Source organism: Phallusia mammillata, chromosome 2 (assembly GCF_965637545.1).
Source record: "Phallusia mammillata chromosome 2, kaPhaMamm4.hap1.1, whole genome shotgun sequence".
Taxonomy (NCBI): Eukaryota; Metazoa; Chordata; class Ascidiacea; order Phlebobranchia; family Ascidiidae; genus Phallusia; species Phallusia mammillata.
In genome coordinates this window covers 9,226,621-9,240,739 of record NC_137253.1, presented here as the reverse complement: position 1 = coordinate 9,240,739, position 14,119 = coordinate 9,226,621, and the positions used below count along the sequence as shown (strand labels likewise).

General features: G+C 36.2%; 3 protein-coding genes across 3 annotated transcripts in view; all 3 read right to left on the bottom strand.

Annotated features, from left to right (window-relative positions):
• Positions 1–14,119, bottom strand: part of LOC145214806 (uncharacterized) — an 88,525-nt gene that overhangs the window by 33,436 nt on the left and 40,970 nt on the right. The gene's annotated exons all lie outside the window — the stretch shown is intronic.
• Positions 86–10,037, bottom strand: LOC145214809 (ubiquilin-1-like). Its single transcript, XM_080083414.1, has 12 exons — positions 9,773–10,037; positions 8,550–8,832; positions 7,881–7,975; positions 7,516–7,623; positions 7,116–7,225; positions 6,557–6,702; positions 5,872–6,036; positions 5,392–5,531; positions 3,298–3,485; positions 2,331–2,526; positions 1,600–1,733; positions 86–790 (listed from the first exon to the last, which is right to left on the bottom strand). The coding sequence occupies exons 1-12, from the start codon at positions 9,890–9,892 to the stop codon at positions 775–777; spliced, it is 1,701 nt and encodes a 566-aa protein (XP_079939540.1). The 5' UTR covers positions 9,893–10,037; the 3' UTR covers positions 86–774.
• Positions 10,738–12,629, bottom strand: LOC145214815 (WD repeat domain phosphoinositide-interacting protein 2-like). Its single transcript, XM_080083418.1, has one exon. The coding sequence runs from the start codon at positions 12,535–12,537 to the stop codon at positions 11,278–11,280; it is 1,260 nt and encodes a 419-aa protein (XP_079939544.1). The 5' UTR covers positions 12,538–12,629; the 3' UTR covers positions 10,738–11,277.

Here is a 14,119-nt window from a genome sequence, read left to right as displayed (position 1 = left end):
GCCTGTGTTTGAATTGCATGCACCACGATGTCATCCATCTGGATGCAGTGCACGTAGAACTGGTACCTATACCAGTACACATACCTCAACGGCACAACACAATTGAAAAACGTTGCGTAAAACACACAGATTGACTAGTTATTCAACAGAACAGGAAATTAAGAACGTTTTCTTGGCCGTTACAACATCAACATTTTCTACACTGTTTTTTCTTTAATTTTTCAACGTGCTGGTTACAACGAATGTCATAAATATAAAAAATGAATGTCCTTAATTAAGATTTCTGTAAAATTAGAGTGTTGCATGACGGAAAAGACCCTTATTACAACGGTATTTGGAACAAACAATTTCAGTAATTGCAAATTTATGTTTCAATGGATCATGAAGCGATCAGAACATTTTATGTGGGATTCATGCTAGAGGCAGATTTGGGTAAAACATCTTTCAAACAAATCGAAAATAATAACAAACAATACGTTACTGTGGCAACGGGAAAACACACACAATCTGTTAATGTACGCAGTACAAGCAACATTGCAATTTTTCATGTTTTTTATAATGCCAAATTCCAGATTATTACTAAGCGATTATCGAAAAATGTAAAAACTTAAATTGTCATGAATTTGAAAGCAAGCACAAAACACATCCTTAGTTACTTTTTTATGATTACAATAGGCTGGTGGGCAGAGTGGAGGTGAAGGTTCTTGCCAAACCATAAAATGCATATGCACAGAGACATCACCACAACTTTAAAGCAGAAACATTGTGACCAGGTCAGGATTGGTTAGTTCTGCAAATGAAAAAGGAAAACAAAAGTGATTAATACTCATTGTGCACTGAAAACTGTATGTTTTATTAAAACAAATTTTTCATGCAATTTGTTTTCAGCACTAAAAATAAAACATAAAAAAGTGGTAACAACTTGCACTGGAAAATACATTTGGTACGTTTTTAGTAAATTGAAGTCAGTACTAATGAGAATCCTAACTGGCATTTGCCCTGTCAAGCTAAACACATTGATGTCTTGTCACCTCAACACTTTGACAACAGTTCAAAAGACCTTTGCAATCAAAAAGATGCACTTAATCTAATCTAAGTCAGCAGACTACAAGAGTGCCTGTTCAAATTATCTGGTTTAATAAACTGTGCAGATTGGTGGTTCTTTGTGCTTATTAAATTATTAGCTTGATTTAAAGATTTTTTAACATGAAGTGACTCATGTTCTTTACACCACTAGTCAGGTATGTTGCTGAGGAGTGTATGGTTGACACTAAAACTGGTAATTATATTTAGGACACAGGTCAGTAAAATGTTGGAAAATAGACATATCACCTGTAGACTCGTAAAAAAGCATTCTTAATCAAGTGATTATGGACTGTTGGATTCCCAGCCTGCTGGCAAAAGTGCTATAGAAAATACTGAACAGGCGTTTCGTTCACCAGGTTGCATACTTTAATAAATTATTTCGTTCAACTGGTGCAATGCTAAACAAAATACTAATTTATTAAAAGTGCTATGCAACTTATGACCCTCAAGCATAAGAACGCTGGCCCCAGCTGTACCCTGGCCAAAAATAAAACATCCATGCACTTTCCTTACCTTAACAACCAATCAATAGCGGCATTCACATTTCCATTTGTAACAACCAAAGCTTGAATGTTAGCTTCCCTATTTATAAATCCCATTGAGGTGAGTTGTTCAAGTTGTGATTGAAAACGTGCCTCTGGTGGACCCTACAAAAACAATTGTAAACATGAAATAAACAATTCCATTAACACTCCTCCATTTAAACAAGTGATGTTAATTCAGATGGCTTGGTTTTCTTCACACCACTGATTGTCCCTGTACTATAAACTAGGTGTCTAAACTTACAACTGTTTCCAATCTTTGATCAGTAATTGAGGGTGAGGATAGGCCGAGCCGAGCCAGAACGCGAGTTTTTGATGCTTTTTTGATGAGCATCGCTGTTTTTGATGCTCGGTGCTTTGCCAAGCAGTTGCACAAACTGACCCGAGCACTAAATTTGCATATTTTAAACCCTGTATAGGGAACTGGGATCATGAACAAAAAAGCGTCAGACGTTGGAATAATGCATATTTCTGGGGTTTGTATAGCTTAACACAGGTGATGTAAAGAACCTTGGAACGCTACAAAACTAGCCTGGAATCAAGAATGTTTGTGACGTCACAATACACCGAGCGTGCTCGACCAAGCACCGAGCATTAACATGAGATGCTCAGTGCTCGACCAAACAGAACATTTCCAGTTTATGCACATCCCCAAACGAGGGTAAACATGGTTATCTCAAGGTATTATATTGAGAGTTTTACCTGTGGTTGAGTTGCACCAGTGCCGGTTGGAGCACCACCTGTGGCAAGGGCTTGCATCATTTGACTTAAAACATTAGGTGGAAGAGTTGGCGGCGTCGTAGAACCGGTGGTAGACGAGGGTGTTGGGGTTGTTGATGCACCTGTGGTTCCAGTGGTAGCTGTTGGGGTTGGTACCGGCCCCATGGTTCCCATCATTCTGCCAAAAGGGGAAAAAATATCACCCATGTTCGCGTTTTGTTTTTGTAAATAGATATGTCCTTGTCACAAACAAAAGAATACTAATATGTAGGGCAATTATTTTTTGACCTAAAGAATGAAAAATTTGGACCTACAAATTAAATATTTTGACAAATTTTGACCTATGAGGAATTCAAGTAGTTAAATTACACATTATTCTACAAAAAGTTAAAATATGGCTCTAGGTTAATCTAACTGGAGCGAAAGAATGTGCAGAAGTCCAACAGAAGGGCAAAAATCTGAACACAAACCTCTACAACACCACGACAATGTAGATTGTAAACAGTTTAACTTTGTAAAAAAATTTGACTTTGTAAATAATTTTGACAATTTTTGACCTATTCTAAAAATTTTGACGAATTTTTGAGTGTTTTGACAAGTCAAAAAATAATCGCCTTACCAATAAGTGTAGCCTCAGCAAACAACTATGTTCTCTATGATAGTCAGGATATACTCTCCAAGTTCAAACTAACTTCGTGAAACTAAAGGCTTGTGTATCTGATTTTTGTGCAAAATCCAAAAGGTACTGCTAACGATCCTAAATTTACAACCATTACAAATATGCTATTTTTTTTGCATTTAAATTTAACTGAATTCATATGGATAGTACTGCCTTGGCTACTTATTGAAAAACAGCAATAGATACAATACAATGATATGTTCATTAAAAGGATCCATAATTAGTTTCAAGTAGGAACTCTATTTTTCCCAGTTATGTAGTAAGTTTTACCCTGGTAAGATGCCAGGGGCCTCCTGTTGCAGTGTTTGCATGGCTTGTTGCATTTGCATCATTGCCTCCATAGCCCGTGGGTTGGTGTAGAGGGCCTGCATCTCGGGTGATTGCATTTGCCGCAACATTGCTGGTAGCATTTCCGCCATTTGGGGGTTGTTTGCAAACATCGGGTTTTGAGACAAAATCTAAAGCGAAATAAAGTGGAATTGGTTGCCACATTTTATCCTTTTTATACAGTGGAATTTGAGTAAAACAGTTTTTAATGAACATCACAAGAATATTTCACAGTACGCTAGGCCCATTGAAGGCGCCATACCGAAATAACCGGCCATCAAGCATTCACCACCATATGACAACGCGACGGGTTGAAAAATCTAGCCTGCGGTGGGATTTAAACCCACAACAGAGTCTTTCCAGGGCTTGCGCTCCACCAACTGAGCTATGCAGGCTGAGTGGAGAATATGACGAAAGTTGAATCACAAGCACCGTTGTCTGCCTAGTTTTTGTGATCATTGGTCCTCTGACCAACATGCTCTCAGACTAACAATCTTTTCTGTTGTAACTAAAATCAGCTCACAAAATTAAATGATATTGCTTTTAACTGGGATTTCATTTAAACTTTTGTCAATAATTGTACTACTGTTAAAAAGCCTTTGACCACAACTATGATCAACACATATACCAGAGTACTGGGTTGGTTTGGCCATCTGTGTTCATTATTAATACTAAAACACAAGGGACGTCATGATTAGAAACATCTCTCACTGGTTACTTGAGTTTAGTCAACCAAACCAAACTGAAACTCAATTTTAAATTTAGCTTGACATAGACAAACTGCTCATTATAACCCATTGGTCACATTTATATTTTACTTAGAGAAATTGCTCGAATTATTCGTGTTTGTGAAATTGGCGTACTCTGTTGAGGTAAACGCACTCATTAAGTTGCGTACTGACAGTGTTTCTCAAAATGTTTTTTTGTGGTTTTGGTTGATGCTTATCTAAATTTAACACAATGGAATATTGGAAATGTTTTCGGAAATACTGTTTTTACGCCAAAGTGAACTACGTACAGTGTTATTAATTGCGCGCAAAAGATTACTTTACAAATTTATCATAATGTTCACAATTATATTGTCTGGTGACCGAACTTTTTGTTGTGTCGCTATAACTAATATTGTAATCCAGTATGACATGACAATTTTGCAGCATTGAAAGGCGTTTATTCCGTTCCGTTATAACTCGAATGGTATGGACTTTTCCATGGTGGTCGTGTCTTCACTGCATACATACAGTGGTGGGATTCAAATTTTTTACATAGTTTTTAAACAAGAGAAACATGTCTCTTGGTGGATTTAAGAAGCAGATTCACAAAGCTAGTCAGTTTGTGTCTGAAAAGATTGGAAGTGAAAATGACAAAAAGCGGTGATTGATGGTCTTATTTTTACAGTCTATCACTTTTGGCCTATGACTTTTGGAGCGCGAACTGACGACCCATCGGTGAAAAAGACTTTAATAGCCATCACCAATTCGCCTAATTTTCCCAGGGACCAGTTATCGGCGATCGTTAAGGATTTTTCCACAACAGGAACACTTAAGGTGCGATACCAACATAGAATTACAATACTCCGGGGAAACCATGAGTCTCGACAAATTACACAAGTTTATGGATTTTATGACGAGTGTCTTAGAAAATATGGCAATGCCAATGTTTGGAAGTATTTTACTTTGGCTGGGGACTAGAGTTCCTTCTCGAGAATTCTTAAAAAAATCGAGTCTCGATTCTCGAGAAATAAATAAAAATTTCTCGAGAAAAATCTTGAACAAAAAGTAAAAGCGACACCTCTTATTACATGTATTTTTCGTTTTAACTCGCCTCTAGAGCGGACTGGGCACATAACTTTCTTATTTTACTCTTGAAACAGAGATTTTTAGCGTGCATGCCGCTAAACTTTCACCTTTTCAGAGAACTCTTTATAAATAAGTAAAAACATTTAGTTTACTTAAACAAGCCTTATGCGAACATTATTTGATAACAGATTTGATATTACTTTTAGACAGCAACTCGCAAAATGCTGCCATGGTCTGTTACCTGTTGCGCCAACTCCGGATTGTTGCCTAAAGTTTGCATCATATTCTGCATGTACGGAGCATTCATCATGCTTTGCATCATGCTTGGGTTCTGCTGGATCTGCTGCATTAGATTCTGCATTGCTGGTGTGTTAAACATGGCTGTAAAACAACATGAGAAAGGTAAGATAAGATGAGGCAAAAACGTTGCTTAGTCGTGTAGAAACACTTAGTTGAAATAGCACAGCCACTTTGGCAGAAATGTCCCAAAGTTTGTTAAACCAGCACTGGTTTATGTTTATTTCAAAGGTTCTTGTATTTTCCCCTTTACACTATTGAAGAATTCAAACACAAAATGTAACCTAGGTTACTTTAACACACCAAAAAAATCTAAATATTGTGTTATATTTACTCCCAAAGAATTAAAGTTTCAAGCAACAACTTTTTATCCTACAACAGACTATTTTTAAACAAGATCAAAGCTTAAACATGGCAATTTCACCTCCATGCGACTGGTTTCCGGTTGTTCCTGTACTAGTTGTTGTCGTTGTTGTTGTACTTGATGGGTTGGCTGTTGTCCGTTGCTGTTGTCTGTTTGTTGGAGCTGGGTTTGTGCCCCATGGGTTGGGTAAAGGTGATGTGTTCTCTGTGTTCTGGTTTGTCCCATCTTAAGCAAAACAATGTCATTTATTTTATCACAATGCAAAACAAACTTTAATACATATAACAAACACGCTGTTACAATTTGCCACTGTGGTGTGCATGATCTGGATCTTAAAAAGCAATTTTTCGTATTGAATTTTACAAAATGTAAAAGGAAGCTATTCCGTCAGTGACGGACCGTCACCTAAAATAAACATCTTAGTAACTTTCTTTCAGCTGTAGAAGTGTAATTTAGCACTTCGGTTAAAAACATATACAGTAAACCTGGGTTAAACCAGATTCAGTTAGTCCTAAACTTCACCTAATTGTGAAAAAATCAAGGTACAGAAGATTTGTAATATGGTAAGACTTTAACTAATCGACATTGGTTTATCCAGATCTTCACCTAAACCGGAAAAATTGTTTGGTCCACAGGGGCCCGGATTAAGCGTGGTTGACTGTACATACTGTTTATGAAGCATTTGAAATATTGCACAAAACAGTTTGGTAAAATTGGTAATGTGATAAATGAGATTTGTCTGTACCTGCATTCTGTCCTCCGACAAGAGTTGCAAATGGATTTGGGTTAAACTGTTCTTGAGCGGCATTCAACATTGGTTCTTGCACATCAGTGTAAAGCCTACGCAATGCATTGTATCCACCAGGTATGCTCTCAAGATTACTCATTGCCCTAAACACCAACAAATTGTAAGCAAAACAAAAGCAAAAAAGCTTTTGGTGCAAACCAAAATATACGTCTGAACAGATACATAGAAAAACATGCTTTTTTACTAAGTATTTTTGCCTGAAAACCATGAAATCTCTCCAACAAAATGTAGGCATTTATCATAATAAAGTGTCTTGTTAATGGAAAAGAAATTCCATTTTTTAACTAAATTAACTTTCGTTCCTTTGCCACAGCTGATTTCTACTATTAAGCTCAATTACTTTTAGTGATTTTTGCAAAATTGTTAAAAAAAAGTTTAAAGCTGACTGTGAAGTATACAGTCATTGCATTGTATGAAAATCAATTGAAAAAGTAGATTATTGCAGTTTTTTTTACAATTTAACAAAAACAAACATGCAGACAATTATTTTTTATACCTGTCCTGATTTCTCATCATTTCTTGAAACATTGCAGGATTGCGTGCTAATTCCATGGTTTGTCTCATTAACTCAGGGTTGTTTAACATGTGGGTGATTTCTGGGTTTCGCTGAACAAGAAATATTCAATAACAGAAAGTGTGTTTTAAACCGCTTTTCCATTATGTTGCATACATAAATCTAAATTGTTGTAAATCATTATTCAAGAAAATATTCCAATTCACCACAATAAAAAGCTACTCAGTGGATCTATAGTTGCATACAGATATATGACTAAAACGCGAAACCTTAAAAGTGCTGTCATAATCTAAAAAGACTAATTCTGACGACCTGATAACAGCAATAGCACTTTGTCGAAAGACTGTGTTATTGAAAATGCATTACTATAGTATAATATTACCTCCATTAACTGTTGCATTTGAGGGTTGCTGGACATGACCTGTCGAATGATATCTGGGTTCGACATCATGCTCTGTACCATGGGGTTTTCCATCATCTGTTGCAAGGCCTGAGAAAATAGTTTTTTTTGTTAAATGAAGTGGTAATGTATAGAATTATGACCAGGCATTAGCAACAAAGTATTTACTTAAAGAATTGCAACATTATCGGAATGAAAACCTAGTTTCAATGTGACAATGACATTGCTTAGTTACCACTTACATTTTTGTTAGATACCTAGTTTGCATACCTAAAATACCTAGTTTTGCATATTTAATGCCACCAATGCTTTCATGTAAAAAAATCAATCTGAGAAATGGTTTATACCTGAGGGTTTGACATAAGTTCCTGCTGCATTCGTTGTTGCATTTCACCTAAATTAGCACCTCCCATGCCCATCCCAGCAAGGCCCTCTAATCCACCTAGAAACATACGATTGGGTTTATTGATTTGTCATTAAAAAATAATTATTATAAGTGTATGCACATGTTTAAGTACAACAGTCACCATTATGTAAATAGTGCTGTTTTTGTTACCAATCTGGAATCAGCCACTTTGGTACATAGTATACAAAGTTTACTTCAATTCGAAGTGGGATCCCTTTTAACAGAATGGGCCTGTGCTAAACCAAAGGCATAGATACAAGACATAATGATTGAGCCAAAATGCGGCAATAATTTGCTTATATAGTAGTATGCTCAGTGGACTCGTAAAATCAGATAATTTTGTGTTAACAAAGGTGTCTTTTGAGTGGTGGGATTTAATTTTTTTGTCAGCCGGTTCTATCACAAAAGTCATATTTTTCAGCCGGTTCTGTTCCAAAAAGTCAATTTACAGTACCCAGCAAGCAGTAATGCTAACCAGTTCACTGATACCACTAAATTTTGTGAGACGGTTCTATAGAACCAATGCGAAACAACGGAATCCCACCACAGTGCTTGTTGAACATAACTTTAAACATTTGTTAGGTGTTTCCATAAGCTCCAACTTGCTTACCTAAACCAAATGGCATATTAGGGGGGTTTCTTGTGGAGGGCTGGGCACCCTGAGAGCCAGATGACTGCGAAGAACTGGTGGTTGTTGATGTTGAAGACGATGTTGCTGCAGTTTGAGTCGCTGGTGCTGTTTTCGGAGTGGACTTTATCACAAGATGAACAGTGTGACCATCTTTGATTTGGTGTTGGGATACTTTATCTCCATCTTTCAGAATTTTTCCAGCAAAAATAATCACCAGCTGGTCAGCTGTAGAATTGAATTTCTCTGCGATCTTCTCTTTGAACTGAGAAATGATAAATGTTTCCATTATAATAACACAAACATAGTTTAAATCAAGGTTGGTTATAAAATGTGATGGACACTTTCATAACAATAAGTCGGAGTCATTTTTTATCCAACTCTGAGTATCCGGTAATCAGTGTACTTACAAACCCAGTAATAATTTTATAACTGCAAAGGGCTATGGCTGGGGACTAGAGTTCCTTCTCGAGAATTCTTGAAAAAATCGAGTCTCGATTCTCGAGAATTCTTGAAAAAATCGAGTCTCGATTCTCGAGAAATAAATAAAAATTTCTCGAGAAAAATCTTGAACAAAAAGTAAAAGCGACACCTCTTGTTACATGTATTTTTCGTTTTAACTCGCCTCTAGAGCGGACTGGGCACATAACTTTCTTATTTTACTCCTGAAACAGAGATTTTTAGCGTGCATGCCGCTAAACTTTCACCTTTTCCAGGCAGTAGTCACGCTTAGTTGCATAAGATCTATAACAGTCGCTTCGTTTTTTGCTGGTTTGCTAGCGAATCACTACTTGCGATCGCTACTAGAAGAAAAAAAACGTACAATCGGAAGTTTTTTTGTTTGTTTTTGTTAGAAAATAGGCTTAAATAAAAATTTCGAGACTCTCGATATCTCAAAAAATGGATTTTTAATTTCTCGTTTCTCGAGAAACAATTAAGTTGAGAAACAAAGGAACCCTAGGGACAAAGACATGAATCTTTACAAATGGAAAGAATGCTCCTTTAGACTAGAGCAATGTGTTTTTTCTACTAGAGGGCATTGGAAATTGATCTTTAAAATTGAAAAGCCATCTGAACGATTCAGGTTCCACATTTACTAGGTTTAGGATTAAAAAAGAATCTTAGGAGTCAGATTTAAATGTGCTGAAATTGTCAGCTAAGTAATGTGCAATTATAGTTTTATTATAATAAAACCTGTAACTTACTGAGACCACGGTAATGTCAGGTTCCACTTCAAATTCTTTTTTTTCCTTGGGTGTTTTTACTATAACTTTGATGGTCGAAGAGGTGGTTTCACTTTGCGACGGTTCTTTATCATCTGCCATCTTTTTGTTTTCAAATCTTTGCGCGAATCTATACTTGTTATTTGAAATAAATTCTTTTCTGAAAAAGGCAAATTAACGTCTCAAAACTTATTTACTTAAACACTGATCAATTTTAATTTACTTCGATTTACTAAGTTAATCCTTCGAAATTGCTATGTCATATAACGCTGCACATAGCTTTGAAAACTTTCTCGAAGCAGCCTCATGTGATGCAATTTGAAGCCTACTAATTTGCAGCAGGGAATAAATATTTATAATTTGGTCTGTTACAACTTGAAGATTACTTTTTGAAAAAAATACAGGTAGCAATACTACTATTTCTCTAAAAAATAATAATTCTTTAACATCACAAAAATTTATGACTAAATTTTTTTTCGAAATACAGGCACAAAAATATGCGTTAAACATTTTTTACGAATTTTTGTGACAGTCATGTTTCATAAAAATCAAATATTTTTGCATATTTGCATTTGTTTGCCACGTCTAACGTGCCTGAAACTCTATGGATGTTTTAACCAATATTCCGTCAACCATTAATGCCACATTTTTGGGTTAATACTGTGGTATGATAACATAACGCTTTATAATATGCGGTAGCTGCAGCGCGTTCAATCATCCTCCAATTGTGACATCGACTTTCTTGCGCCCCATAACGCCTCAACTTAACTTTGCGCAGCTATTTCCGGCTTGATGATTGTTCAGTGCAATTGGGTCGCTCAACTCAACATAACCATAATATCTGGGTCTCTGCTCTCTGGTACTACTTACCAATACTTAAGTTTCACTATATTTTTATGTACTTATTTTGCCATACTTTGAAATATGTTACTTACAAAACACGAGTCTTTACATCATAATGTGTATTTATATCATACAGTATCAGAAAAAGTCAGGAATCAGAAAATGCAAATATGCCATTTCATCTTTTCATTAAAACTCTTTAATCTTCCTTACATAAGTATATAAACCTTTAGTTTCACCATGCTTATTTCCATTTCAATTTACTTTCTCTACATCCACTTTACCAATTAAAAATAGTACTAAATGGGAGTTACTAAACCATGGGGGCAAACATAAACATAGTTGTTTGGTTATTACTTTAAAAGTATACTTTGGCTGTCAATAGTAGATAGTGGCAAAACTTGTAACACTGAACAACAATACAACAAATTGTACCAAAGCAAAGTTACACAAGGATGCAACAAAAAAGTTTGCATGCAGCAGTTCATAACCATTAAAGTACATTTTGTGTGCACCCTTTTATCCAATTATCCTTATCTACAAGAAATTCTTTCAAAAGATCGATGTATATGCACAGACATTTACAATGTTAGGTATAAAATCAATTGCAACCAAAGAAATTTGGTCAAGTTGGCAAAGTGCCTTTATTCTGTGGCAGAATCATTTAATGCAACAACATTTGTTGCTGGGATCATTGGTTCAACATCATCAGCACTTTCATCCATTGATGATGAGTGGAAGTGTGGAGGCGACTCACTGTCTGGGTGAGACGCTGATGGCCCAGCAGGAGCGTTTTCTGCAGAATCTCGCAGTAAACTGTGTTGTCTTAAAAGTGTACATTCGCCACCATCTGAAGGATCAAGATTGTAGATATACAGGTAGCCCTCTTCATCAGCAATGAGTACACGGGGCAACTTTTGTAAAACAGTTATTGCACAAACATTCCTTAACGAGCTGAAGGGCAGCTTAACAGTTGCGAAATCTCTGCCTTGGCTTAAGACATCAGACACCTGTGTGGGAAGGTAACTAGCAGAGTTTGTTAAAACTTTGTTGAAATATCCCATCCAGGAACCACCTTCATCGGGCACAGGATTTTTATCCACATTGGCTTGCTCCAACTTGAAGATATGTACTGTCTCTGTGTTGCTTGACGCACAAAGAAACTTTGCATCAGGGCTAAACGCTAGGGAACCAATTGAGACACATCGCTTTACTCCCCTCCGAAATTCAAACAACTTTTGACCATCTGGGATAGAAAATACTCTAATCACAGTTCCCTTTCCTGATGCAGTTGCTAACTTGTTTGCTGACGTGTTAAAAGACATTGCAGCGAGTGGTGTGTTGTGCGCGTTAATAGTACTCACAGCTTTTAGTGATGTGACATCAAAAATTTGTACTTCCCCAATGATACTACTGCCTGGATATGCTAGTAATGAGTTGTCATTATTCACACTAAGGCAGCAGAGTCCTTTCGGGTTGTTTGGTGTGTCCCGAATCGTGTGTAGTACTTTCATGTCTCGAATATTGTGGATGTACAGGCTTTCTTCGAGTACAACCACAAGTCGAAGTCGATTCAATTTTACAGCAAGTATTGTGTTTGAGTAACTGTAATTACAAATCTCAGTCCCTTTCTTGAAATGACACACTTTTAGCTTCCGAGGGGCAGAAATACTAACGATTGCCACCAAACTGCTTGAAAACAGGCGGTCAACAAGGCAAACTTCTCTTGTCTCCCCCTCATTGTCATAAATGCTTTCCAAACTATCAACTGCACTCAATGCATAAAGTTGGTATCCATTTCTTGTACCTACAGCCAGCGATGTACAGTCTTGATTAAAATTTGCAAACAGGATGTTGCCAGATGTATTTCCAGGACCATGGCAGCCTGCAAGGTTGTAATTCATCTTGAGATTGGAATGCAACACATACAAACTATCACTTACATTTTACTGCCTACATAATTTCCTAGTAAAAACAAAAGAGCTTGTGTTTTATTTTTTTTCCTTTCACATGCTATGTGCCTTTTCCACAAACCTTATCAAACATGTTACAGCAGCCAAAAAAACTTTTACATTTATTTCCTTTGGTCTGGTTTGTATTAGTTATTGAAAAACGGGCATTTTATTTTTTTACTTGTTAACGACTTAAATCTTAAGCACATATTTTTGTCTCAGTTTTTTAAATCTAGCCATAACATGATAGTTTTCTTATGGACAGGCTAAATTACAAAAAAACGAAAACTGAAGAAATTTTGTCAATACAAATAGATTATTACAAAACTTTTAAAGCTACAACATAAATGAGAAAACATTATAAAAAAGCTTACACTATGTTTTGACACACAGATATGCAATGTCAAACAACACAACAATACCACGCGTGTTAAATCACTTGTCTCCATCGCAGTGTATATTTATACTTTTCACTTTTTCAGAAGTCTTAGCAGGTTCTTTGTTGTTGCCCTCAAGGCAAACCAAATTACACGGCCAGTAAGGGACAAGAAATAATTTCATTTACAATTTCGAGCGTGTAACAAGATAAATGTTTGTGTTAAAATTAGCATATTCAGAACACCTGCACGTACATTTATAGTTTTGGGATCTAGTAGAACTGTAAAAATACATTTTTACGAAATTTGATAAAATCAAGTCCATTTTTTATGGCCCTGTAATTTTGCCACGACTGTCGCATGCTACCAAATGTTGACGCTTCGGGCTAGCTATAACAACATCATAATTCAATCTTATTTACCACAATGTTTTCACGTGCGTTGATGGTAGTACTAAACATCTTATTGTACCACTACCACGTCTGCGAGAGTATTAGCCGAAAAGGTATACAAGATTAAAGTATGATGTTATTACAGTCACAAACCCTCACCACGACCCCAATAGACCTAATTGTCGGCATTTTCATAAGTGTTGTGAAAAGTTGTTAGTGATTGCCTATTTTGGAGTAGCCCGTTTCGAATTGTAAGATTTCAAAGGTGTTTTTTCACACGATCTGGGGTTTACAAGTAAACTGGCTGGGTAGCGTTGATTTATTTATGAAGGGTCGAGAGGGGATTTATTTTATAGACCAGTGGTTCCTAAACCTACATTATTTTTACTCCACCTCCAAAGGAACAAATTGGCATATTTTAGTGAATTATTATCCTTTTTTTTTTTAGTGAATTATTATCCTTTAAAAACCGGAACCGAACCCGAACCCATAAAAACGAAGCGAAACCGAACCTGAACCCGTATGGCAAGCGGTTCGACTCCCTGATTAAAATCCACCGGTGTAGACTAAATATCAGTTCATGCTTGGTCTGTTTTTGTTTGTCTTTACACACAAAAGTGAAGTAGAAAAACAAGTAAAAATTGTCTTATGATACTTTTATTACCTTCATATACAATTCTCTTTTGAGATTGAAAGTGACGCCATGCAAATAAAAAGCTTTTGATAGTGCTTTTTGAAGCTGTTTTGATATTAAATACACATGGT